We start from the raw sequence: 27473 nt of genomic DNA, 5'->3' as shown, positions 1-27473 counted from the left end.
AGCTGAACTTACCTGCTTTAGAGTATAGGAAGTTACACAAACTTTTTGTGTAAGACTGGTTGGTGGAGACTTTTAACAATACTTATCCAGTTTGTAGGTTTGATCTGGTAAGCCTGGTAATTTGACTGTTAGTCAAATTTCTAATATGTAAAAGGGTTTTATGTTACAACTGACATTAGACAAGGTGGAATTCCAGTGATTTCAGAGGTGCTCAAAGACTGACTCTGAGATATATGTGGCAGTTCATTTTGGATTTAGCTTCAGCTGTTAAATACACATATAGAGCTGTAGTTACATGCCCATTTTTTCAAATAGAATGATAACCATAAGCAAATTTATGACTACGTATCAAAGATGTTGGAACACTGAAGATTTTTATGAAACAATTTATTCAATAACTGAATTAAATATGCACTGAAATATGCAGATCATTATTTGCCAAGTTGATATACTAAATGATCTTGCTGGAACAAGTGAGGAAAGACAGTATTTTTAGTCTAGTTCATTTACTCTGTTTACCTCAACAGGAGATGGCTCCTGAAAAAGCTTACAAAATGAATTGATACATTCGAAAGAACTGCCCCTTTCCACCAGCACTGTGTGCATAGACTGTAATTCCAGATGTTACAGAACTACCAGTTATTAACATAGTTTTTCATGCTTTTCCTTTACAAATTAGCAGTGTAGCGATCTCGATTCAGGAAGTCTTTATAAGCACGTTTTGCATCTGTTTTACTGTGAGGGATTCTCCCAAATGGTTCCAGATCATTGAAGCAGGCATCAAAAACCTCATCCACAGCTTTTTCTGCAGTCTCTCTGCTAACTTTTCTAACAGCCAGAATGGAACGAATTGCTCTGTCTCGCACACAGGTCTAAAATGAAAATCAGATAAAGAAAATCTGTCATTACTTGAAAAAATGGAATACATCCTTTTTTCCTTAAAAAAGATTTTGTCAAGTACTAACTTATACTACATACACAATGATTTTTTATCACAGAAAAGTCGAGCAATGTCTCCAATAAGCATTAAAATATGTAGTTTTCAATCTGTTTTGACTATGCATTTTAGTTTTCCATTGCGTACATAAACCTTCAGAAGAGAAAATGATATTCCATTTAACAAGAAAAAATAAAATTTTAGATTTGCTGTGGGTATTGAATATGTGTATAATTTGACTTGCACACAAAAGAAAATATGTCAAAAATAAACAGACATAAATACCAGTTAGTACTTTTCCAATTGAAATTCTTTAAAACACGAAAAGGAACGATTCCTCTATTGGCCTTTGTTTTGATACATTTCTTTATGTCTACCTTTGCTTACACAGTTTGTGTACTAAAAGATAAAAATAACATAAGCATCTCCAGCTACAAATGCTGGAGCCAGCATATTGTTGCTCTGGAGTAAACAAGACCTAAGGACTTTGGGACTAAACCTGTAATCTTTATTATTAAAAAAAATAATTCCTTCAAGAAGCACATGGTGCAACTTTGCTCCCTAACCCTGGTAAAATGGTTATTGTAACCAACAATACAGCAAACATTCACAATATGCAAGTGGGCTGGCCATGTACCACTCTTCCCCTTTATCTCTCCACCACTCTGGCATCACAGTGTGAGGATGTCCATTCACAGAGTAAAGTCCTTTTGCATTACCAAGACCCTGGTGCTGGGTCACCATGAAGATGTGGTTACATCCCTCACATAACGTGGAAGCACAAGGAGCACTTGGAATTGAGACACAGAACTGGAAACTGTAAAATCAAGCAGTAGCAAGCACCAAGTGGGAGCCAGACCAGAACTGCTGCTGTAAGATCAAACCTATGACTCCTCTGGTGCCTGCCTCATCTTCATTTCAAAGGACTGAGTGAGTGGCTCATATTTGTTTAGGTGAAGTCAGAGTTTAGGTTATGATTAGTGCATTACATACTGATTAACAAGAATCTGACCCAATCTGCAGAGGGTCCAGGTGACTGAAAAACCTGTGTAACTAAGAATTCTAGAAACTGTATGTTAAGTGTAAGCTACAGTAAGTGACAGAAATTGTAGATAACAATCAATGCTGACTGCTAACATTTTATGTAATTATAAATCTTTAATTATAATCAAAACCCTGTAACCAGCTGTCATTCTTCCAAAGATCTCTAAAACCATCTGCTTGTAATCAGTAGCGTTGGGTGACATGTGATTAGTTAAACCCATTGCAATACTTCTTCCTCCAATTTTCAAACCCTCAAAAGTTTTAACCCTTTGAAGTAGGCAAAGTATTCCTGTTACATTTCCAATGAATCCTGTTTTTGTTCAGTTTTTATTAACCATCCACTGTCAGTGGCAATGCTTGAGAATATGACCAAGTATTCTGGTATTTCACTTCAACAAAAATAATTAAGAAAGTGTTTTAAATTAATGATCTTGATAAGAGGACTGAATGCACCTTCAGTAAGTGTGCAGACAACACCAAGCTGGGAGGGAGCGTTGATCTGCCTGAGGGAAGAAAGGCACTACAGAGGGACCTGGATAGACTGGATCAATGGGCCAAGGCAAACTGCATCAGTTTCAATAGGGCCAAGTGTCAGGTCCTGCATTTTGGTCACAACAACCCAGGCAACCCTACAGGTTTGGGGAGGAGTGGCTGGAAAGCTGCCTGATGGAAAGGGACCTTGGTGTACCGATGGACAGTCAGCTGAATACGAGACAGCAATGTGCCCAGGTGGCCAAGAAGGCCAGTGGCATCCTGTCTTGTATCAGGAATGGTGTGGTGAGCAGGACTAGGAAAGTCATCCTGCCCCTGAAAAAGTTGTTAAGCGCTGGAATAGGCTCCCCAGGGAGGTGGTTGAGTCACCATCCCTGATATGTTTAAAAAATCATTTGCATGTGATTCTCAGAGACATGATTCAGTAGAGGGTTGTTAGTTAGAGTAGTATGGTTAAGCTGTGGTTGGACTTGATTATCTTTAAGGTCATTCCCAACCTGAGCAATTCTGTGATTCCATGAACCAAAAACCAAACAAACAAAACTAACCACAAACCATTAGAAGTTAATTAAACAAAGGTTAATTAAGCAGAAAAACCATGACATATGTAGGAACATTGGTCTTGTCACACTACTGCTCTCCAAAAATGGAACTGCAGGGTAGTACAGAGAGATGAACAGTAATATAAAATGTGGATGAAAAATATCAGAAACCATCAAAAAAGAATGTTATTATTACATGCACATCAGCAGGTAAAAGTGACCATGTAAACTGCGAAACTAAATTATAGACAAATGTTTCAGGAGTGACTGGTACCTTACATCTGTAAAAGAGTGGAAGGAACTAACAATGAACTTCCTTTAGGAAGTACGAAAGTAGGAGTAAGGAGGAAGAAGAAAAAAATAATGCAGAAAACTAATTATTAGGAGGTTGCTGCTTTGCAGAAAAAAATTCAGTCACCTGCAACAACTGCAGGACAGGGCAAGAACATGAATGCAGGTTCCTGGATAAACGAGGCAAGATTAAGCTCCTTATGCTTCCCCCCCTCTCCAGCCTACCTGTTAAGAACATACTCCAGCTGGACTAGTATGAGGAATATGCAGATTGCTTAGCTGCATTCTGCTCTCTTCTCACTAGCAGAGAGGTTTAAGAATGGGAAATACACAAAAAATGCAAGCCAAGAATGAACAAGACTGCAGGAAATAGAGGAATGTGCACAACAACAAAGAACCAACGAGTGCAACCTGGATATAGATGATAGACACAATTACAGATCATGAAGTACACATTCAAGGGAAAAACTTATAGAGGAAAAATAAGAGGGGCCCTGACGAAATTTGAGACATGAACAAACACAAATTGAGGCTCAGTAATGGGAGAACAAAACGGAAAGAGGGAAATGAAGGGTACATAAAAGTTGAGCAAAGGTATTAAGGATTGTCAGACATCTACTTCTTTCTGTGACATTTTCAGCTACAAAAGGAGACAGAGATCAAATACGTAAAGAAGGCTCATTTGTTAATCAGAAGACATTAATATCTACAGTCTTTACCTGATGATGTCCTTTCAGACCAAATTTAAATCTAGCTATTTCATTCATCAGTGTACAGTCTCCACTGAGATTAGCAGCTCGAATCTATTGAGGGGAAAAAAAAAGCCACAAGATAAGAAAAACATGTGGAAATACAAAGTTTATAAAAAAGTGACTAATTTTTTTTCAGTATCTTCCTGGTGGCTGAGGGCAGAAAATACTCCTTTCCAATCTGCTAAGTACAGAATACAGAATACACTTTTTAACTGCTCATTCCACTCCAATGGATTACAAAGTAATACTATACAGCCTGCAGGTTTCTCTGGGGATTAAAGTTCACATATTCTCAATGCTTAAATGAATGAGCTGAAAACATTATTATTTCTCCTAAAAGAAATAAAGTTCATCCTGAAAGCATCTATTTTAGAAACTGATAAAAGAGTTTGGAAGAAAAGCAGGTACCTTTCAATGACTACTACCTGCAATATCTAGAATAGCAGTAACCCACGCTCTTTAGAAATAGATACATTTAAGTGAGTACCTCTATCTTGTCCTATGCACTACAATTTCTTGTCTGTCAACTGTTCCACACACAAATTCCTGAGTTAAAAAACACAGATAAAACTAAATTGCCTAAAATTAAGTACCACAGTGAAAACAAATAGAGAGAAAATATGAAATGGAAAAATTAAAACACTGAATAAAACCTGGAAACACTATAATTATATAAAATAAGTATCAAAAGAACTGGAGAAAACAGTCTCAAAAAGAGCAATATCAAGCCTAGTCATTTACCATATATAGGAACAAACAGTTTTATACAAACAATACTGTACTAGTTTATATATAGTATAAAATGTGCAACTAGCAACATTACAATCAAAAATTTTATGCTATAGAAGACAAAAAGTCTAAAAGAAAAGCAAGTTAGCATAGTTCCCAGCAAACCAAAAACTGCAGGAGAGGAAAAAAAACAATACAAATATTCAATTAAGATGTGAATGTATTCTAATCTCAAACTATTCTCATTTGGAAATAACCACGTCCTGTTACACTTCTACCCACAGGGACCACATTCTACTCAGTACAACACTGACTTACCACTATTTGTGAAAACAAAAGGTTTGTTCTCTGTATGAAAACTGATTAGGTTGACCAAATAGAAAGAACAAAATATCTCAAGAGCATTAACTAAATAAAATTTATATAACAGGATGTCTAATTAAATGTCCCTAACGACAATTAGCAATGAATTCAATGATAACATTGGAATCATTTGAACTTACCTCTGAGCAGGCCAAATGTTTGACATTTTTAAACCAGTCAACATGAGCACGGCAGTGATCAAAAGCATGTATCAATTCATGCGCAACCACTCGGTTCATATGGGACTGGTGGCGAATGTTGTTCTGACACAGAACAATCTGCAGAAGAAGAGATACAGGTAGCTTTTTCGTCAAGTTTCATCAAGTTTCAACATCTCCTTTATTGCATAGAATCATAAAAGCAGTAACTTTACCCGCTGCACAAAATCTACAGCATAGACTCTTGATCATCATTTTTCAACATTAGTAGCCCCATCAATATACTAGCAATGCGAGTTCAATACTGGTGAGCAACTTTCACGTGCCTTGTTTTCATGACTTTAACTCAGATATCAGAATGTTTTTTCATTAAGGAATAAAACATTAAAAAACCTGCAATCCTCTAAAAGGCCATAGAATGGCTTGGTTTGGAAAGGAACCCTGAAGATCATCTAGTTCCAGCCACCCCTGATGCAGGCAGGGTTACCAGTCATTAAACCAGGACTAGATCAGGTTTTCCAGGGCCCCATCCAATCTGGCCATAAACACCTCCAGGGAAGAGGCATCCAAACTTCTCTGGGCAAATTTCTCCCGACATCTAGACTAAATCTCCCTTCTCTTTGTTTAAAACAGTTCCTCCTTGTCCTATCACCATCCACCTGGGTAAAATGTTGATTTCCCTCCTGTTTGAATGCTCTGTATTGACAACATCTAGTTCAGTGCCTACCTGAGAAGTGGCAGAATCGAAACCTCCGCTGACACAGCCATCACAGTTTTCACAAGAAAAGTGCCGATCGTTGAAAACAGTGCTGAAAGGTACAAACAAAGTTTGGGAAGAACTTGAGAAAGCCTGCTAATCCATTACAATGAACATGTTACTACACAGAACTGGATGAATTAGTTTACGTACCAGCCAGACTGCTTCATGGCCGCAATAAGCAGTTGAGCATACGGATCTAGAAAAACATTGCTGCAGTCAATTTCACTACACAAAAGTTTTGAAAGTCATCTACATCAGAATACAAAGACCGACATAACAGAAAGAATGCACTACATACGCAAATTTTTGCTTTGCAGCATTCAACCTTCAGGCAATCACTGACACCTCAGTGCCAGAGCTCAGGCTATGCAAAGCAACGAGCTCAAAGCTATTGAGAAGTGAAGTCACATCTGACGTTGTTTTATAAGTAGCAGGCACGAAGATAGCGGCCAGGGTCTTTGCAGGCAACATAACAGAGCGAAAATCAAGCCCTAAACGTGAACTCCCAAACCCCGCAGCTGCCGAGGCCCCATCCTGCCGCCGCAGCTCTCCAGAGGGGCAGCGCCCGGCACCTGGCGGCGGGCAGCCCTGCGGGACGGCTGGAGACCTCGCGGCCCAGGGGAGAGCTTACTCGTCTCCAGAGTCATCCTCAGCATCACCTGGCACCTGTTGTGGAAGGTGAAGAGGCTGCGAACCAAGAAGCTCTGCGGCTCCTTCTTGCGATCGGGGAAAAGCCGGTATCCGAGGTCATCCTCCTCCTCCCCACCGTCAGCACCAGGCGGCGAAGTAGACTTCCCGTCCTCCATGGCCGCACTCTGCCCCCTCGCTCCTGCCGGCCACCGTCCCCGACGGCGGGGCAAGGGGCCGTGGTGCCAGCAGCGCCAATCGCTGGGCTCGTTTCCAGCCACGTGACGTGGGGGCGTAGCCAAGAGGTGTAGGGGGCTGCGGGCCGTGAGCGGAAGTGAGGCATATTCTCGCGCGCATGCGCCGTCCGTTGCTGCGGCGCCGTCGGAGCGCCGTCCCGCTACAGCCTGGGAGGAGATCGGGCTGTGCGGCGGCAGGCGGTGCAAGCGAGGCTGAGACGGGCAGCGGAGTGAAGAGCGGGCCGGGGTGAGGTAAGCGGAGTCTTCTTTCGTGCGTGTAGGCGGTGCGGCGGTTGCTCCAGCCTGCTTTTGTGCGGTGGGGGCCTGTAGCTCCTTGCCTGTGTCTCCTTGGCACCCGCGTGGTTGTGGTGGGCAGTGTGAGGGGCGGGTGAGCGGCACCTGGTGCTGCTTCCCTGAGGCGGGCTGCAGAACCCAGAGCCGCTGTTCTCACGGGGCTCCTTCTGAGGCGTGCTGCTTTGCCCGCTCGGTAACGGGACGGGAGGCAGCGAGAGCAGCCTCGGGGTGAGAAAAAAAGTAGTCGTAGTTAAGCGTGCTTATGTTGACAGAAAGTGCGTTTCAGCGTTGGCTTGTCACATGCGTTGTTTCTACTCAGGTATGAGGTAGTGTGTAGATCTTAATCTGTAATCGAGTCTTAGTGTGAATATGTTGATGTATTCCTCGTTCTGTCTTCTGGGAAATTCTCCAGAATTGCTTTAAACTAAGATGACTGCACCATCGTTTCCTGGATTTTTATTGATCTACTAAATCCCATAACTTACTCTTAAGTAGGAGTGCATGACTTACTTGTTGTTCTATTTTATCTAAATAATATCTTGACTTTTTGTTTTCGCGAATGCGTTTAACTGTTTCTTAGTCTCTTTATATTTAATGCTTTTGCCATGCTATTTGAGAAGCATGCCTATCGTTTAAGTCAGATTTCTCTATTTTGCTAAGTTGCTAGCTTCCTTCAGTACGTGCTTATAAATAAATTCTCCTTAGGAAGATCTGTTGTATTTTGGCAGATTACAATGACTGCATCAAATAAAGCACTGGAGCTTCAGCTGCAAATGAAGCAAAATGCTGAAGAACTGCAGGATTTTATGAGAGAATTGGAGAGCTGGGAAAAGGATATTAAAGAAGTTGATTCTGAGTTAAGGAAACAGAGTGGTGTCCCAGAAGAGGTAAAATCAGTGGATTTGTGATTATTATTATTTATTTATTAGATGTGTCAGTGTTTGTGCTGTAAAAACATACTTGTTTTGCAGATGTTTTATTTCAGAGAACACATTTAACTTCAACAAATTATGTTCTGAATTAAAATACGAGTAGATGGTAAGAGCTGATTTGTTCTTCATGTGAAGTAGATCTCATTGCAAATTGTTCTGCTAACACAACTGTGAATCCATAGCCTGGAGGTCATGAATGCTTGGGGCCAATAAATGTTTAATCAGTTCTTGATAGATCTAGTACAATATTTCTGTTAGCAGCATCAATATTACTGATTTATTGTGCACTGTTAATGTATTAATCAGTGATACTTTGCAGAAGGTTGTCTTCTAAAACTCAGTATTATATCATGCATGTAATACTCGTTATTGCTATATATTGAAAGATTTATGCTCACTATCCTTTTTTGTAGAATTCCTTGTAGAATTCTTGACAATAGCTTTCCTGATGGATTTATGAAATAAAAGTAGACAGTACATGGGGATACCTATGTGTAGACGTAGGTACTATAGAGTACTACTATTATTCAATACAAGCAACTTCTGTATGCTTGTTTCTTTTATAATAAAGTACTTATTTCAATATAGAATTTACCACCCATTCGAAACAAGACTTTTAAGAAAAAGAAGAAAAGCAAGAGTAAAGTCCCATCAAAGACAACCACTGAGGAAAACAAGAAAAACAAGATCAAGTCTTACGATTATGAAGCTTGGGGAAAACTTGATGTGGTGAGTTAGAGTAATTGCTTGTTAACTTTTTTGTCCCTACTTGATTTTGTTTTTAAATCAGATTTTCTAATAGTGCTGAGAGTTACATTTAGAGGTCAGCACCCTACTTTACAAGAGATTTTATGGACAAAGAAAATAGCTTTTTCCCTACAAAGGATTATGCATTGGAATAATGAGAAATGCTATAGTTCTCTCTGTCTCTGCTTTCATCCAACAGATTGCATTTGACTTTCAGGGAGAAAAAATGTTCTAACAATAGGTCTATTAAAAGACTATAATTGTAGTATAATATGACACTAAACGCTGCTGTTGGTATTAAAAGATAGATGTTTTTCTTGTGGAGTGTGGAATACTTCTCAATGAAGAGGACTTTAGCAGTAGAGATTCTTAAACAGATGAAACTCATTTTCCTAAAGTTTTATCTGATTTACTTTGTATTTTGAAGTTATTATAGATAAAATAAACCATTATCTTTATTTTCAGGATAAAATACTGGAAGAACTTGATAAAGACGATAGTACTCATGATTCTATATCTGCAGAATCAGACTCTGAAGAAGATGGAATTCATATAGATAAAGAAAAGGCTCTTGCAGAGAAGGAAAAGGTTATTACCAGTGTTTACTATCTACAAATTATCTATGAAAAAACAACTAAATATAGGAGCTCTTATAATTTCTTCTTAAAGATTGCTCACTAAGATAAGATGTGCCTGCTCTTCAGATTTTTTTGAAGTCTTTTTTCTGGCCCGTTATCTCAACATTTAAAATTCTGACTGCATTTCTCTCTTATCATCACTGATGATGGCAGGTTCTACTTAATGTACAGTTAACAGGCAATATATTGGTGGTGTTCTTATATTAAGAAATTGGAATGCTTTATAGAATTCTTACATGAATCAAACCGGTATTTTAGTTACAAGAAGTATTTCACAGTAAAGCAATATGTTCTGAGAGATATTAAAAACATTTGAGCATTCTAAAATACAAGTATTGACTTATATTTTTTTAATCAAAAATTAATATATCTGCAATGATTTGCTAAGACTACTCCTTTATTTCTATTCACAGGGTAACAAATACTTTAAACAAGGAAACTTTGATGAAGCTATAAAGTGCTACACTAGAGGGATGCATTCTGATCCATTCAATCCAATACTGCCCACAAACAGAGCATCTGCTTTTTATAGAATGAAAAAGTAAGAATTTTATTGTTAAATCATATTTTTTTCTTTGACGTGCTACCTTCAGTTGTGTGGCTTTATCATCTAGTTTACCTTTCAGCTTCCATCAGCTCTGTTTCTAAGGCTCTAATTTCTTTTCAGGGAAGAAAGGGTATGAGGGAGTTGGTTATATTCTTTGTTGCAGTAGGTTGTCGTCTTCTTTCCTTTCCTGATTTGATGTATTCTGAATCAGAAGTTGTTTAAACACTTGTGCTGTGTCTCGTGAAAAGCCTGCAAGATTCTCACTTTAGAAAGAGCCTATAAAGTTTCAAAGTATTTTCCTAAGGTTTGGGGTTTTTTTTTTTTTTTTTTTTTTTAATCAAAATGTGTGCAAACTGACTCATTCATGTCTTTGCTAGGTTTTCTGTTGCGGAATCTGATTGCAATTTAGCACTTGCTTTAGATAAAAATTATACAAAGGCTTATGCCAGAAGAGGGGCTGCTCGTTTTGCTTTGAAAAATTTTCAAGGTGCTAAAGAAGGTGGGTTTTCTTTAACGTGTTCCTTAAAAAACATACACTGTTCACCTGTGTGCTTGGCTAAAGCTTGTATGACATGCATATTTAGTGCAGGAATTTAGGTTTCATTTCCTTTTTAAAAAAAAATAACAAACCATACCACATCTTTATTTTTAAGGTAAAGTTTCAAGCTGTGAGTCCAAATAATTGCTGTAGTTGTCAATACTTGCATGATACTTCAGCACTAAATATCTTTGAATATCTTGTTGTTTGTAATATCAGCGTTTTTAGGTAACTAAAACTTTATCTCAAAGGAATGCTCTGATTTTGTGCTTTGTTGCTAACCTCTAATTTCCTACCTGAAGTATTGTTTTCTGATTTTTTCTGATAGATTATGAAAAAGTTCTAGAGCTGGATGCCGACAACTTTGAAGCAAAAAATGAACTGAAGAAAATAGAACAGGTAATAAAATTGATATACTCTAACATAAATGAATTCATCCTGTTCACTTTATATCATTATTAACTTATAACAAGAACCAAATTCAACAAAATTGCACAGGCTTTTTCTGACATTTGAAGATCACTGAGGTCGGAATTCGTAACTGAATTACATCTAGTTTTGGAGTGGTTGTATACGTTGTTGTAATGGTGGGTTGGCAGTTTATGGCTGAGCTGGCACAGCAAGCTCTGTGCCTTTTTTATCATCTTCCATTGGTGTTTTTTCAACCTCTTGTGTTAATGTTCTTGGGTTGTTTTTTTTTTTTTTTTAAGTCATGTGTAGCATTTTGGTACAAAGTAGCAGTACACATGAGAGAAATTAACTATCCTCCTGTCTGTAGATTAAAGCCTAAGTGCTAGCCTGCCTATGGTTCCACTGGTTGCTGTGCCAAACTAGAAAGTGAGTTTAAACCTAGTGGAACAGAATATTCTGCTCCCACTTTGATAAGAGGGAAAGAATGTTGATTGGGATGAACTTAGTAAAACAGAAGATGACCTAGCGTTACTTCTTTAACTGTAGTCTTGAAAATTCTTGGAAAATTTCATTTCAAAATGAAGACCCAAAGTCACCAATAATTGAAGAAATAAGTGACATATGAGGTTTGGAATATGACTCAGAAATTATATTTTTATTTACCAAGTAATATCTCTACTTGGAAGCCCACATAGAAATGCATTTTCAAGAATGGTTTAAAGTGATCTCTTCAATTTGTGTTCTTATTGTAAGTTGAGCTAGTGTTAAGATGCTTGGCTGATTTTTTACAGTTTAGAAGTCTCGAATATACTCTAACTTCTGTTCTGAAAATGTGCAAGTGAGGGAAATGCATACTGAGAAGCAATAATACCTTTGCAGGCTCTATCATCTGAAAGCTCAGAACAAAAAGAGTTCAAAGAAGCAGTCAGATCAGAATTAACAGACAATGAGAGAAGGTGCATTGAAGAAGAGCAGCTCAAGCAGAAGGCTGTTACAGAAAAAGATTTGGTAAGTTGCATCTTCTGATTGGACGAACTAGTAAAGTAAAATGTTGTGTTGTACTATTAATCATACAAATGTGCAAATTTAAGCTTGATTCTGTCCTGAATTTCATAAATGTAGGGTGGTTGGTATGCACTGTAGGGAAAAAGAACTACAGCATACATTTTTGTAGGTAGAGGGGAAAAAAAAACCCAACAATGCCACAGTAAAGAAATCATGCAATGGCTTAGGTTGGAGAAGACCTTAAAGATATAATTCCAACCCCCTGCTTTGGGGGTGGTTGCCACCCACTAGGTCAGGTTGCCCTGGGCCCCATCTGACCTGGCCTTGATCCCATCCAGGGATGGGGCATCCACAACTTGTCTTAGCAGCCTTTTGCAGTGCCTTAACACCCTATATGCTATTAACTTTCAGTACGGAGTGGCTTGTACTGCTCATCAAGAGTAAAGAAGTGCTGTATCTGCTACCATTCTTTTCACTATCAAAAAAAGGAAAGGTGCAATTCAGACTTGACAGGTTCAATGTTGCCAGGCACGGACCAGCAGTCGTTCAACTCTGCTACTGCTGCACTTCACTAAACTAAGATTTCTTTACTGTCACCTCTACCTAATGTATGCCTCTAATCATCTCAAACTGTACATGTAGCATTTTTCCTTTAGTCTTTGGAAGTACTGGAGAAATAGATTTTTGTGGTCTGTCTGCACAGAGATTGTATAAAAATAAGCACACCATAAATGCCTGCTTTAACCTGTATATTGTTTGTCATCTTGATTTTGTGACCTTATCTAAGAAAAGCCAATTGCACTACATCTAGCTCAACGTTACTTTTTCTTCAAATATAACAGGGTAATGGTTATTTCAAAGAAGGAAAGTATGAGGCAGCTATAGAATGTTATACACGTGGTATAGCAGCAGATGGCACCAATGCACTTCTGCCAGCTAACAGAGCCATGGCCTATCTCAAGATACAGAAGTAAGTAGGATTGTATGTACTGTACTGTTGTTTTTTTTCTGTGAACCAGAAGAAATAATGATTTCCACCCAGGTTTCATTACAGTCACTCCAATTCTGCCTCTTATTCAGTCTAACTCATGCTGAAAGCAGTAAAGGAATTTTAAAAAAAAAAAAAAAAAAAAACACAACTGAATATATATGTGATCTTCAAATGTATCTCATAGGAAAGAAGTTCTGAGAAAATAAAACGTCATCAGTTTGAAACTGTAGCAAAACCTATGTGACTTCTTGATTTTTCATTCTTTCACATGTAAAATTCTACATATTTATCTTTTTCAAAGAGCCTACCTCAAGCTTAGTCTCTTTTGATTATTATTATTATTATAGTCAGCTACTAAATATTGCACTGAATAAATAAGTGGGTTCTAATTTCTAACTAGAAAGAGAGTGCATAGGAGCTTTTTCAGAGAAGAGTCATCTTTTAAAATATTTCTCTAATGCTAGGAATGAAGATGTACATACAATGTATTTAATTTTAATTGCTCTTTACTGAAATAATCCATTAACAGTAGGAAATGCATGCTTTATACCAAATGAAAGAAATTCCATTTTTATCACCATTTTTAAAATTATCAAATACTGCTTTTTTTGTTTTGACTCTCTCATCTCATTTGAGATGAAAGTTTTGTCCTTTTAAATTGATAGCATGAAAAGTAGAGATCTGAATATTTTGTTGGTGATCTCTTCTGATGTGATATGGCTGACTGGGTAGAGATAATGTGCTGATATCAAATTAAATGTTTATGAAATAAGTTACGCACTATTTCTGTGACATAAGATTTGCAACTTAGTATTGAGGCTGTGGAAATGATGTCAGTGAATTGGAGAAAATAATACTTCACCTGAATGACCAACCAGAAAAACTGACTTTTTAAGATATCAGCGTGTCATGAGTCTTCACATTTTCAAATGAGAACCCAGGACATGCAACAAAAGTTTGTTGATACTCTCAAAAATGTCTACAATTGATGAGAAATGCAAAAAATAGTATTTCTATAAATTTAACGAAATTGAAAGAGGAGAGGGGAGGAATAAATTAAAATAATATGCACATAGTGAAGTCATAGTCAAACGTAACTGTAACGAGGAAATTTTATCTTAAAACAAAAGCAAATGACTGTAATAGAAGGCTATACTAAATAGTTCTTAATACTATCAAAAATCATATCCCCCTTATTATTTTGTTTGTTTTTCTTTTGCATTTTGTCCCAGTGATTTGTATTTATCTGCATATAGATAATTAGGGTCTTCATGTTTTCACTGTTCTCAATAGCTGTCTCTTCTGCTGAAACTGACAGCAGCTTTTGAAGCTGATCATTAATTTTGTGCTGTTTTTTTTGCTGAGATATGAAGAGGCAGAGAATGACTGTACGCAAGCTCTTCTGTTAGATGCGTCTTATTCTAAAGCTTTTGCTAGAAGAGGAGCTGCGAGAGTTGCTCTTGGAAAGCTAAAAGAAGCTATGCAAGGTATGACTTTGAACTAGCTTAAGTGTGGTGGATGGATGGAGATAAGTAGAAGACATAGTTAAGTAGAATGAGATTGAGTGTTTTTTGTGTTTTTTTTTTTTTAAATCTTCTGATAGTAATTACCGTTTCTGACTAATTGAGGTTATCAGTGCAAAAGTTGAGATGGATGGTTTTTATTTTTATTTTTAAATTGGATGTATACAACTTTATTGTTCTGGTATTCACGTGATAAGAAAACAGGTTTGTGTGAAACTGCAATTATTGCTATTTATAAATAGTAAGAAATAGTTTCAAAAATGTGCTTGAAGCTAAATTCTGATACAAATGTTGGAAGTACTTACCTGTCTTTAATTTATGGTTATAAAAAGAAGCAGAAGGCTTAATAATTTGCCAGGAGTACTTTGTATCTTGAAATGCCTGAGTTTTCATGTGTTATTTTTTCACACAGATTTTGAAGCTGTTTTGAAGCTGGAACCTGGAAATAAACAAGCAATAAATGAACTCACTAAAATAAGGAATGTATGTATACCAATGTCTTTTTTTTTTTTTTTTTGTAAGCCTAGAATAAGTGCTCTCATTCTTTATTATGTAAATTTTAGCATAATTCTTTCTGTTTTTTTTTTTTTAATTTAATCTTTGTGGACTACTTATTGTGGGATTCTGTTGATTATTTGTTTGTTTTTCCCCAGGAATTAGCTGAGAAAGAACAGTCATGTCATGAAGAATATCCTTCAGAATTAATAAAAGAATACGAAATAAAAAATGTAGTGAAACTCATTCATAATCCGTTAAATCAGAGATCAACAGTAAGTTAGGTTTTTTTTGATGGTGTTTTTGTTTTGTTTTGTTTTTTTTGCTTTTGTGAATTGCTGTCTATAATGATGGGAAAAGTAGAGTTGAAGTTAAAATACAGTTTTTGCTTCTGTGTGTCTTCTCATAGATATGTTGTGCGTGTGGACAGCTTAAAGTTCAAAGATTTACTTTTTTTGATACTTTTATCAAAAACGTAATTTCTGCAGTCCTATGTGTGTGTTTAGTAGTAGCCCCAGTGTAAAAAGTCCCACACAGGAAGCATGGTATATGCATGTATCAGTAATATGAAACGAGGAGGCAACCGCACAACCTTCTCCTGGATTTATCTCTAACATTGTAATTAGCAGAGTAAAGGGGAAGCAGTTGAGTCTCATGTTTGATTGCAGACTTGAGAAAGCTCTGGATAAACTTTTTCATCCTTTTCATCAGCTGTATTCAGTTCCTATAGCAACTACATTGTTAACAGGGTGTATTACCTGCTTGTCTCATATGTTGATATCACACAGGGTTACTGTACTAAGTTTGAGCTGTCAGTTTCATCCTCATATACTGTGATGTATCTGGATGCGATTTTTGAAGAAACATTATTTCTGAAGTATGAATTATCAGTGGTTATAGTCAGATTAATGAGTTACGTGTGACAGTATGATATAGGCACATAGTCTGTGTTTTTATGTAAATACAAAGCGTGTTCAAAGTATGTGGTTAGTTTCAATAGAAAACGTGTAATTACTGTGGTACCTTTCTTTGATATGTGCTCTCAGTAGGCAGATACTTTTATCTTTAGAAACCCAGAAGAATTTATTATGTAGCAGCTGAAATACAATAGGTAATTATATGAAGTTCTCAGTTTGTCTGCTAAATTAAGAGGCAATACCAGGTAGCTTTTTTTCTTTCCAGTTCTGTTAAGGTAGAACAGGTACAGATTAATCATCTATGTCCCTTATACTCCCCAATGAAGAAATATAACTACTTACCTCATATCCAGTAGGCACTCATTGTACAATTATGTGATGGCATATTGTCAAAGCAAATTGTACAACTGGTAACAACAGACAATTTACATGACTTAAAGCAGTTTGCAAACTGCTAGGAAGGCTTGCTGTGTTGTTATGTTAGAAATGGAGGTAAACCTGACGTTTCTGGAAGCCTAAATTGCTGAATATTTAACTGTGTATGTTTGCACCTATATTTGTAGAACAATTTAGACTACTTATTCAGCACAGTAATTCCAAAGTTCCATTAATTAGAGAGTCATAAGACTTGTGAATGTGGTGTTAGGTGGTGTTCAGAGATTATGGCGATCATGCAGAGATGAAACAAGCTGAAGTTTATTTACTTGGCATACCCTCCACTGGTAGGATTAACTGCCTTGTGATGTATCCAACTTGCTCAGCCAGGAGGCCTGAGTTAGTAATATTTATAATCTCAAAATTTGAGATTAAGTTGAGAGGTAAGGGTTATGTTGATGGGTGCTTCTTTGTTTAGCTAAATTGCTAAGTTTGATCACATCATTGGTCAATATACAAGCTATCCAGCCCAGTTCACCCTTCTTAAGGGGAGACAGCCCTCACCATAAAGGGTGTGGTTTTTTTGTTTTTGTTTTAAATTGGGGATACAGTGCAGATTCTGAGATTCTCTAGAGTAAGGGTACACTGGTTTTACTGAGGGATAAATGATCGTATAACATGCATTCCTTTGTACGCCCTGAAGCTTTATTTTTTGAAGGAAATTTATCTTTATTGAAAGTCTTCCATGTCTACCAACACAGATGAAATTGATTGTCATGGGATTGTTTAAAATTAGACCTAGCAGTTCATCCAGGCCTGTGTTTGCACTGATGTAAATTCTATGCATGTAACATCAAGTATGTGTTCTATTTAGAAGCCTTTGCGAAGAATAACTGTTGAAGAAGTTGATGATGATGTGCTGGATAGTGATTTCTCCAGCTTTTCTTCTTTAGTTCATAACTGGAAGAATTCAGTGAATATTGAAACAACAGAGAATCTAGATCAGGACAATCAGTTAACTTCAGTGGATATTCCAAAAGCAAAGCAATTGAAAATCGAAGAAATCACAGATGTGTCATCACCACAGTAAGTATAAAATTTTTGATCCTCCTTTAAAAAGGTAAATGTAGTTGAAATATAATCTTCATTGTGTGATTTCTATGTGTGATGAGTGTAGAATGTAATTTGGAGAATTGGAATTGAAAAAACGTTCAAAGAAACATGCAGTTCTTACATATTTGCCTCATTGATTGCGTAATAGTTGAAACAAATACAACCTGTAGTGTCAGATGAAAGACTGGCACGTGTTCCTTTTTTTTCAAATGCAAATACATTTATAGTATTTTCCTGTATGCTGTATTATCTTCCATGTGTACTTTCTTTCCTAACTATGATTTGTATTTTAACAATTCGAAGTGTATTCTGAAGTAGAATTGTAACATTCTTTGCAAGCCAGTTGAGTGAGAGAAAAGGAACAGGAGATGGTATCACAAGCCTTTCTTCCTCTGAGCAGGCAGCTGATAACTTTGGCTTTGCTCATGGCTCCTGTATTTCGTTGTGTTACATAGACAGTCTGGCTGAAGCATAGAAAGAGCTATCCCAACTAAGTGTTGAAACTCTGCTTGTCTGCTTAAGAAAGGTGTATATGCACCACTGTTATCTCATTGTGTTAATATTTTTTACGGAATCCTGATTGAGAACTTCTGAGAACCATTTCTCCTTGCCTTTTCAGCTGAGTCAGATTGATTTACTATGAGGTGTTGAAGGAAAAAGTAAATTTCTGAAAATACAGATTTACTTACCTGAAAAAATATGGGATAAAAATATATCTTCACATATATCCTTTTGGCTGGTTTGAGTCAGCTGTCCTTGCTGTGTTCTCTCCAGCTCCTTGTGCACCTCCACCCTCCTCACTGGCAGGACAGCACATGCTGAAAAGTTGTCAGCACTGTACACCTAGAACATTAGTATGTTTTTAACATTGTTTTCATCCTAAGTATGTTTTAGCACTGTATCAACTGCTGTGAAGAAGAATTAACTATCCCTGCCAGAACCAAGACATACAGGTGATATTTTGCATTACGAAACTAAAGAAAATGTAGTATTTTCTGCATCTGTTTGCATTTTTTTATGGTATAGGTTTCTATTAATTATTACAAAAAAAAAAATAGGGAGCTGCTGAGTATACTTGTAAGAGAGAAGATTAAATGATGAGTATAAATCTTTTGTATATTGAATGTTGTTTTGTTTTTTAATAGGTGTTTTATTTTATTTTACTTCAATTTTTACTTAATTTTATAGCTTTTTTCATCTTAATTTTACAGATTAATGTATTCCAGATCTTTCAGGATTTCAAAGGTCTCCAGTTAGGTCCCTCTGCAAAGACTTCTGTAAATGTTTTGTAGATTACATATTTCAAAATCTTTTTGCAGGCTTCCTGCTGGTGTCAAAGGAATTTCATCAGTATTGCATCCATCTGTGAACAAACAAATAGATAGAGCAAGCAAAACATCATTTAGATCTGCATCTCCAGTCCCTGCCATTCCTGCAAATTCTTTCCAGCTTGAATCTGATTTTAGGAAGTTGAAAGAGTGCCCAGAAAAAATGTACTTGTACCTAAAGGTATGAATGGTAGTACTGAGTGACAGTTTCTTTAACGTTGTGGGAACGGTGCAGGGTGTAGCCGAAATGGGTAGCAATGTTAGATTGTCTTAATGAGGTACAGTAATCCCTTATTCTAACTGTGTTTACATAATAGATAGAGTGATCCAGTTTTGAATAGTTCTTGTGTGCCTGCCCTTTCATTTACCTCAGAGCACAGTCTCTGTATATTATCTGTCTTGTTTCAAACATAGGCTTTAAGTCTATAAGCTCTTGAATACGTTAGTAGCCATGTTAAATTTTTATGTCTCAAATTAATGCTTCTAGGTTAATTAGAGCAATATTATTTTTAAAGTGAACAAATGTGAAACAGGTTGATCTGTTAATATTTGTTTCTGCTTATATATATTTTGGTTAAAAAAAAAAATTGCTTAAAATCCTTTTTTAAAGAATTTAGCAATAATTTCTCAAGATAAAATAAAGACATACAAAAGTAATGCATATTTTGACTTTCAACAACAGTAGTTTAATTTATTTTTCCCACTTATGCATTTCTGACATTCCCCAAAACATCCAAAAGACTCTCATTTCTAATTCTCATGACTGAACTGCTGTGTTGTTTTTTTTCCCTTAATATGACACCTTTTTAATTTTTCCAAAGCAAATAGAGCCTTCAATTTATCCAAAACTGTTCCAGAAATCCTTAGACCCAGACTTGTTCAACCAGATACTGAGAATTCTACATGACTTCTACATTGAGTAAGTTTGGTTTCTCCTTTGTCTTTCACTTCTTGCTACTCTATGTTGGTTTTTGTTTTGTTTTCACCCTTCTCCTTACATTTGCTCTTGCGGAGTTATTTCTCTTCGGGCTTACGGAGTTGGGATGATTTAATTGTTCCAGAATAAGAAATTAAACATATGTTGAAAATTCAGAAAAGAGAGAAATAAATAGCCTGTACTGAGCCTAGTCTTTCAAAAAGTTCTGCTGTGTAGCACTAGCAAATGTTTATTAGACATGTACGAAGTAATTTTGTGTGTTCTATTGTCACATACAGTTGCACAATGTCAACTTCTTATATATAAGAAATGCAGGTAGTCATTTTTCTGTGCTAAGCTTGTGATGTTTGTGAATTTTTAATAACTTCCTTGGACCTAGATGTTCTGATAAGAAATGAGCTGGCAATTATTTTTGAAATTATGATCTAGTTTGATTTCCTGAAGTTGATTTTTGCCTACTGGAGGCAGTGTGCCACTCCTGTTAAACTCTGAGATCCCACATACAAAATACTTTTAGGTTGTTTTATGGAGGAAAGCAATTATAAAGAGTAGGATTTTCTTCAGTTTCTTTGAAAATATATATTTAATATATGTGAAACACAACATTAAGAGTTATGGTCCTATGTTTGTAATATGACTTACAAAGGTTAGGAAGCTTAAATTGTTTGCAGTGAGGTTAAAGGTGTCTTGTTTTTTTTCTGGAGGGAGAAATACAAGTTATGAAAGAAAATTCTACTCCTTGTTATTATTCATAGTGAAGAGAGAGACTGCTCGCTACTACTTGTTATCCAGAAGAATGTAAAATTAACACAGTCTAAGAATTTACTATGTGGGAACAAATGACAGTAACTAACATCATGCTTCTTAGGGCAAGATATAAGCATTAAATCATAAAAATGTTCTGTGCCTCAAGAGCAATCTATTTGCATCAGTCCATTACTTTCTTTGTCTGTATTTCACTTTTCTTGCTCTGTGTTAAAAGTATAACTGCATGAAGATTTCCAAGTATTTGTCTCTTTGCTTAGTCAGTGGAAGAATGAACAGAGAAGATGAAAAGCAGAAGATCCTTTCATTTCATGTTCCTGACATCTTTAATATTGCTTGCAGCTAGTGAATCTTTCTAATGAACAGTAGTTATTTTTATGTTTCTAATAATCTCCAGGAAAGAGGAGCCATCACTCATCCTTGAAATCCTCCAAAGGCTATCTGAATTAAAAAGATTTGATATGGCAGTAATGTTTATGTCAGGATCAGAGAAGAAAAGTAAGTAATTCAATACCATCATTTTAAACATAGGTAATGATACTGCCAAATTTAGCAAAAGAAATGTAAAATACAGTGCTACTCTTGTTGTTTATTCCATTTAATAATTATTAAAGATTAGTTACTTGTCTTGTTCAATGTTTTAATTGTTTTAGAAGTTAATGTGAGAAGTGTTGTTATTTTTCTTAATCTTTTGGTTAAAACTCAAAGCTGCAGCTAAGTCCTCCTTAGTTTTGTCAATTATACCAGCTCATCTTAATCAGATAAAATAGCCTTCATTAGCTTTTCAGCTTGTCATTCGAGAATGCTACAAGTTTATGAATTTGTACGAAGCCTTAGATCTGAGGTCTAGGTGTACCAGCTAACTTTTCACAATTTAAGACCATTTCGTGGCAATTCTGACTTGCTTCATTTTTGCCAGTTTCTAAACCTCTGAATCTGTTTGCCTCTCTTGTTATCAAGACACTGCTTAGTTTGGTTGATGATTTAGGTAGGCATTGGCTTGAGTTCCTGCTTTCTAGAATTGTGGCTTTTTTTTGTCTTGTGTCCAGTCTGACTATGTAACAATGAGACACTTAAAAACCAAACCTTTATTTAGGACCGACTAATGCTGATTTTGCTATCTACGAAAGTTTTGCTTATAACCATTATACTTTCAAAGTATTACGTGACTCTAGTTAAAATAAGGTTACTTATTTGACTCACTAAAGTGCGAGTAAATTCCACTTACAAATTGCCTTCACACCATAACCTGAAGTAAGTTTTATTTGCCATCTGGCATTAACTTTTACCTTTGCAGTTAATGCTGTAGTGCCAAGATAGTAAACAAAATAAAACAAAATAAAATCTGTCTATTGTCAGGATCGTATAGCTGTTTAAAGAAGTGTTGTTAGCCAATTCATGAGCATCAAAACAAAGCAAGGTTTTCACTACTTTTCTTCACCCTCTCAATAATCGTGAAAACATGCTCATATTTCAGTTATATAGTACTACTTTTACTCTCAGTGGAAAGGTCTGGACTACTTTACAAATTGTGACTGTCACAGAAATAACAGTTTGTTGGGATTTTCTTTTCACAGTTACACAGGTACTATTCAGTCATATGAAACGCATGGGATTGAAAGACGCTTCTGTTGAAGAACTGGAGAAGAAATACGCCATATTCTCTTAGTGAGTTTCCTTACACTACACGTGTAAATTGCTCTGTTTTCATGCTTCAGTCATGTTGAACTCAGCTGAAGAATCCTATAAAGACTGGAGTTCAGTTGTTTTTGTATATGTGATTAGATTCTTAAAGTTGATTCATCCAAATGGCCAGTGCTTGGAGAGAGAATTTCTTAGTTCTGCAGGCACATTCACTTTCCTGCACCTGAAACAATACAGATTTACTTATCTTCAGCAGAATCTGTTTGTTAAAAAATGATGAATAGTGTTCCAGATTGCAACTGCAGATGGAGATCTTTATTAAAAAGAAAAAAATTATATTTATGAACTTTCTCATGGTAAGAATCAAATGATGTGTAAAAAAATTGTTTTTTTATTTCAGAAAGTAAAATAAATGTTGATCCAAAATATCATGTCAGTTGTATTTTATTTTTTTTAAATAAGGGTAGACCACACCAATATGTATAATATGCAAAGTGAAACTGAGGGGCGATGGCCAAACATTCCAGAATTCCTCTACTTATGTTCATCCAAAAGCACTGACATGTGAGATGATCCTGTGAACTTCAAATATAATTGCAGAATAAAAGGAAGCCAAATACCATGAAATAAAAGAAGTGTAGGGAAAACAGTTTGTTTGTCTTTGGAGAGTGCTTTTAAAGTGATCTCAAATTTATCTTTGGGATCTTTTGTTCCTAACCAGCTAAAGCTCTCAAGAAGGCTCAGAAAGCAAATCAGTATTAAGAAGAGAAAGGCATGGTATCACGTCAGATTCTTAGATAAGAAATAACATGAGGCAAATGCATTGTAGATTTTTTCATACTGTTCACATAAACAGAGGATAAAAGTAACATTATTACAAAGTGTACTTTAATTGCTTGGGTAGTAGTTACATATTACTTCTGAAAATTTTCCTATTTTCTATGCTTGACCAATACCTTTTTCATCCTTTTGATGTGTTCTGTTTTCATCTTGATTTAGACCTTGTGCTTTTCTTATGCTTCTATAACTGTTTAAACCTTCTGACTTTAATGCCTTTATTTGGATAGTTGTGGTCTTTTTCAGATAAATGATTAAATATCTGTATCATTAAAAAAAAAAGGGTTCAAACTTCCAAGATCACAGGATTACAGAATCGCCAAGGTTGGAAAAGGCCTACAAGATCATCCAGTCCAACCATCCACCTATCACCAGTAGTTCTCACTAAACCATATTCTTCAACACAATATCCAAACATTCTTTGAACACCTCCAGGGTTGGTGACTCCACCACCTCCCTGAGCAGCCCGTTCCAGTGCCTGACCACTCTTTCAGAAAAGTACTATTTCCTAACATCCAGCCTAAATCTCTCTAACCCTAACCCTGATCTTTACCCATAGGGATTCGACCTTATAATCCCCAGCCACAAGCTCAGTAACATCAAAGCACTCTCTAATATAGAGAGCCACGCCGACACCCCTCCTTCCTTCCTATGCTTCCTGAAGAGTTTGTAGCCATCCATTGCAGAACTGCAGTCATGGGAGCAGTCCCACCATGTTTCCATAATGGCAATTAGGTCATAGTTAGCCTGCCACACAATGGCTTCCAACTCTTCTTGTTTGTTGTCCATGCTGTATGCATTGGTGTAGATGCACTTCAGCTAAGCCCTTCGCCTCACCCCTAATCCCATTACCGCTCCCCCAAGCTTATTATCTCTAGTGGGCCTGGTTTTATCCCTTTCCGCCTTCATATCTAGTTTAAAACCCTCTCTACAAATCCTGCCAGCTTCTGGGCAAGGATCCGTTTTCCCTTTTGGGATAGGTGATACCCATCAGCAGACCTTATGCCAGGTGCCAAGTAGACTGCCCCATGATCAAAAACCCCAAAATTCTTGCATTTGCACCAGCCTCTCAGCCATGTGTTTATAAGGTGGGTTTTCCTGTTTCTCTCAGTGCCCTTTCCTGCCACTGTAGGAATATAGGCACATACTACTTGTACATCTGCTCCTAGATGAATTAATAGGGAGAACTATGAATGTTATTTTCTGTTTAGTTGGTGTTAGAAGAACAATTTTAAAGCATTAAAAGCTGTATAGTGTTTCATATATATTCTGGGGATTGTATGCAGGCAGAGCCTGAGTAGCTGAAACAAGTGGAGCACTTGATTCATAAGGTAGCTTTAAATTTATTCTGAAACAGAACTAGCACAAGGACAGCAGACAGCGTTGTTAGGGAAATGGATGAGCCTTTATATAATGCAGTTTGCAACCTACCTACAACATGGACTGTTGTTACCAGGTGTGACCCCAATTACTTGGTAAGCTGCTGTTTTTCTCCCCACTGTAAATCATTATTGATAATGTGTCACGAATGCTGTTTGTTAATAATAGCATTATACATATATATAATTAGCGACGAAAGTTGTTACAAAATAAATGTTTATGTGTCTTTTTACGTATAGAATATCCTCTAATGGAATGATATTTTTGTCATGTGAGCTGTTCAATGACCCATGAACACAGATGCCTACCTGACTAGGGTATGCTCATAGAGCATTTGTTGTATTCTCAGAAACTCTTGCTTGAAAGCTGTTGAGAAAAACAAGTAATGGATCTACCGATGCTTAACAGTGAAATAAAAAATGATACTGCAAAGATTTGAAAACTGTAGGTCAGGAATCCCACAGCTCCATTCAGTCTGCTGTGCATTTAGTGAGAACAAAGTGCTGTGTTTGGTTTCTGGTCCCTTCTTCCATTTTTATGTAGGTGGTTCTTCGATATTCATATGATGAGGAGGAGGGCTGATTGAAAAGAATCTATTCACATGTAGAATTTATTGGGGTGGATGGGAAGGCCTGGTTCGTGTTGCTACTGACTTCTGGCTAGAGGTTGTATTACTGCAGATTCCACTCCAATTTTTGCTGGCATTTCTGAATGCAGTGCCTGATAGTAACCTACTAAGTGCCTGAGGTTGCATGGAAGTACTAGACAGCAGAATGCATTCAGAGATCTGCAAGATTCGCTTTCTCCAGGAGATGGCAGTATTTTTTTTTACCTTCTAAGTTGCTGAAGTTCTTCCTAAATCTCTGAGTTGAAGAGTTAAATGAAAAATGGAAAAAAAATTCAGAGATCTGAAGTAAATCAAGTAAAGAATTATTTTTGGAGGGAGAGAGTACTTATTTATTAATTAATCCTCTCAATGGTTGCTTTCTGTTGGTAGGGAGAAATGTCTAATGCAACTAAAGGAAACTAAATTCTGTGAAATAGTTTATAGCCTTGTGCTATGCTTGAATGCTGTAGCATCCAATGTGTCAAAAATTTGGGGTCTTATCCATTGCACTAGCTGATTCAAACTTAAATTTTGAGGCCTATGGTGTGAGCTTAGCATTTAATGCTGATAAGTAAAAAGAATAATTTTCTAGACCTCTTATTGCAAACGTTTTTACATCGAATATTGTTCACCACTAAGTCTATGAGACATCCAAATTCCATATTTTCTATTTATTTTGTCACCTAGGCAGTGAGTGAGAATGCCATTGGAACTGATTCTGGAAAATATTTCTGCATTACATCTTTCCAGCTTTCTTTTTTGACAGTAGACTGTTGTTTTTCTTATTTCTGATAATTTGCATTCATAACAGTAGTAGTTTAATCTAAGTTCTGTTTCTCTGTCTTGCTTATAACAATGTCCTGAGATAGCTGAACTCAAATCTACTATTTTATCTACTACTAGACTTTAGACTATTGGAAAAATGTAACTTTAACGTAAGTTGGTTTTGGACAAATTATGTCAGTTACTGTTGAGAAACTGTTTGAGTGTTTGTTCAAAAATATCTTTTAGAATTAAAAATTAAAGGTCTCAAACCGTGCTCGTGAAGTCCTCAATGCTTCTCTTCTACCTTGCCTTTCTGTTTAAAAACACCGTCTGTGTGCCAGTTTTCAGATACATCTGTTAATACAGCAGCCTGCCTCAGCTGATTTTTAAGGTATCTTATTGTGAAGTCTGATTGATGGAACTTATGTGTCAGCTGACAATCTCGTATTTTTCTTTCTCTGATCTTACAGAACCAATGGTATTCCGTGTTTACGTGATCTTTTGATCACTTCCTCAATGTGTATTTCTCAGTTGAAAAATTTACCATGCAAAAGCTATTGCTATTGATTATTCTTGAGCAGAAAACTACCCTGACTCCTCAGGAACGTATTGTATGTTTAAACCCAGTCTTCATTCAACATTAACAGGAGGAACAAGTCTGCTAAAAGTCCTGGAGCTGCATGCGTGCTTGGTCTGGCCTTACCTGCTTTTTTGGTTATGATAAGGGGAGGTGAAACTTTTGGAATAAAAGGTGAAATTGATTTTCACTGTTATAATCTCTCTTAAGCACTCAGCCTGGCCTGATTGCAACAGTGAAGATGTTTTTTCTATGTGTGTTTTTTCTATATATGTCTATTCCTTTTTCTATCCTGAGATTTTTTTCTATTACATGTCCCATTGTGCTGAATCTCTCTGAATTTGTCTTGGTTTTCAGTCAGGTTCAGAACATTGTCTTTTCTGCTGCCTTCCCTCTTTTGTAATTGGTTTCAAGCAGCTCAATCCCTATGAGTATCATTTGAAGTCTCACTTTCTACTGTATGCTGAAGGTGTTGTGTAATGCTGTGCAGAACATGAGCCTTGAGGGCTCCAGTCCTGTCCCTGGAGTTGGGATTTCTTAGTATTTTGTCACTGGATTCCTGTGGTTGTGAAAATTAGGTTGTTACAGGGTTACACTATATTAAACAACTAATGCAACTTTGTCAAGAAAATGCACATTTTCACTTAAGATGGGGAAAAACTTTTTTAAGGTATATTTCCTTATAGTCTGTAGCAATGAAAGGGCATGAAATAAATTCTTAATCCTCAGATATCTGGCAAAATCTTTTCTTCTGTTTCATGCTTCATTCTTCCATAGACAAGCATGTCTGAGTGGTAAAGCTGGCATCTGTCACCAAAAATCTGCAAGCATTGGTTGAACTAAGGGAGAACCTCATGTTCAATATTACAAGTGAAAACATGCCTGTCACATCTCATGCTTTGCTAACTGAAGCACTGTTTTTGGTCACTTCACCTCTCCTCTAATAAGGTGCCTGTATTTCCTGCACTGGGAATATGACAGCATCTATTTTTGAGTCTCAGGCTTCTTTAGCTAGTCACACAACTGAGCCCAGAGCACAGGACAGCCAAGCAGCAGAAATACTGAGACTGCTCTGAAAGAAAGGAACAGCACACTGCAGCAGCATCCCTGTGCCCTCAGCATTGCATACACCGCCTGGCCCATTGTGATCTCATTTTCTCCTGACAAGAGCCAGGC

At 36.7% G+C, this 27473-nt stretch overlaps 2 protein-coding genes across 5 annotated transcripts; one reads left to right on the top strand and one right to left on the bottom strand.

Moving 5' to 3' along the window:
* Positions 1-372: 372 nt before the first annotated feature.
* On the bottom strand, positions 373-6968 carry ATP23 (ATP23 metallopeptidase and ATP synthase assembly factor homolog). Of its 2 annotated transcripts, XM_003202035.5 has the most exons (6): positions 6700-6964; positions 6219-6264; positions 6036-6117; positions 5291-5428; positions 4026-4109; positions 373-872 (listed from the first exon to the last, which is right to left on the bottom strand). In XM_003202035.5, exons 1-6 carry the CDS (start codon positions 6872-6874, stop codon positions 669-671), a joined length of 729 nt encoding a protein of 242 aa, XP_003202083.1. In that variant the 5' UTR covers positions 6875-6964; the 3' UTR covers positions 373-668. The 2 variants fall into 2 exon arrangements, with proteins under 2 accessions (XP_003202083.1, XP_010705715.1); XM_010707413.4 differs by lacking the exon at positions 6219-6264 and having other exon boundaries at positions 6735-6968.
* A 75-nt stretch (positions 6969-7043) lies between these two features.
* RPAP3 (RNA polymerase II associated protein 3) lies at positions 7044-22562 on the top strand. Of its 3 annotated transcripts, none has more exons than XR_014882250.1 (17): positions 7044-7183; positions 7954-8112; positions 8746-8886; positions 9370-9492; positions 9956-10083; positions 10467-10588; positions 10956-11026; positions 11918-12046; positions 12886-13013; positions 14400-14521; positions 14970-15040; positions 15211-15327; positions 17219-17430; positions 18777-18966; positions 19607-19704; positions 20857-20985; positions 22065-22562. XR_014882250.1 is itself a non-coding variant. In XM_003202034.5 (17 exons), exons 2-17 carry the CDS (start codon positions 7960-7962, stop codon positions 22154-22156), a joined length of 1998 nt encoding a protein of 665 aa, XP_003202082.3. In that variant the 5' UTR covers positions 7044-7183; positions 7954-7959; the 3' UTR covers positions 22157-22562. The 3 variants fall into 3 exon arrangements, 2 of the variants coding, with proteins under 2 accessions (XP_003202082.3, XP_085076241.1); XM_003202034.5 differs by having other exon boundaries at positions 20885-20985; XM_085220115.1 differs by lacking the exon at positions 7044-7183 and having other exon boundaries at positions 7931-8112; positions 20885-20985.
* The last annotated feature ends 4911 nt before the right edge of the window (positions 22563-27473 follow it).

Source organism: Meleagris gallopavo, chromosome 1 (genome assembly GCF_905368555.1).
Source record: "Meleagris gallopavo chromosome 1, MGAL_WU_HG_1.1, whole genome shotgun sequence".
Lineage (NCBI taxonomy): Eukaryota > Metazoa > Chordata > Aves > Galliformes > Phasianidae > Meleagris > Meleagris gallopavo.
This window is presented reverse-complemented; position numbering and strand designations above follow the sequence as displayed.

Coding starts and splice junctions, on each gene's coding strand:
- ATP23 (XM_003202035.5), bottom strand. CDS start 6,874: ATGGAGGACGGGAAGTCTACTTCGCCGCCTGGTGCTGACGGTGGGGAG. Junction 6,265..6,699: donor GAGGATGACTCTGGAGACGA/GTAAGCTCTCCC, acceptor ATGTTTTTCTAG/ATCCGTATGCTCAACTGCTT. Junction 873..4,025: donor GTCTGAAAGGACATCATCAG/GTAAAGACTGTA, acceptor TTTTCATTTTAG/ACCTGTGTGCGAGACAGAGC.
- RPAP3 (XM_003202034.5), top strand. CDS start 7,960: ATGACTGCATCAAATAAAGCACTGGAGCTTCAGCTGCAAATGAAGCAA. Junction 8,113..8,745: donor AGAGTGGTGTCCCAGAAGAG/GTAAAATCAGTG, acceptor ATTTCAATATAG/AATTTACCACCCATTCGAAA. Junction 14,522..14,969: donor GCTAAAAGAAGCTATGCAAG/GTATGACTTTGA, acceptor TTTTTCACACAG/ATTTTGAAGCTGTTTTGAAG.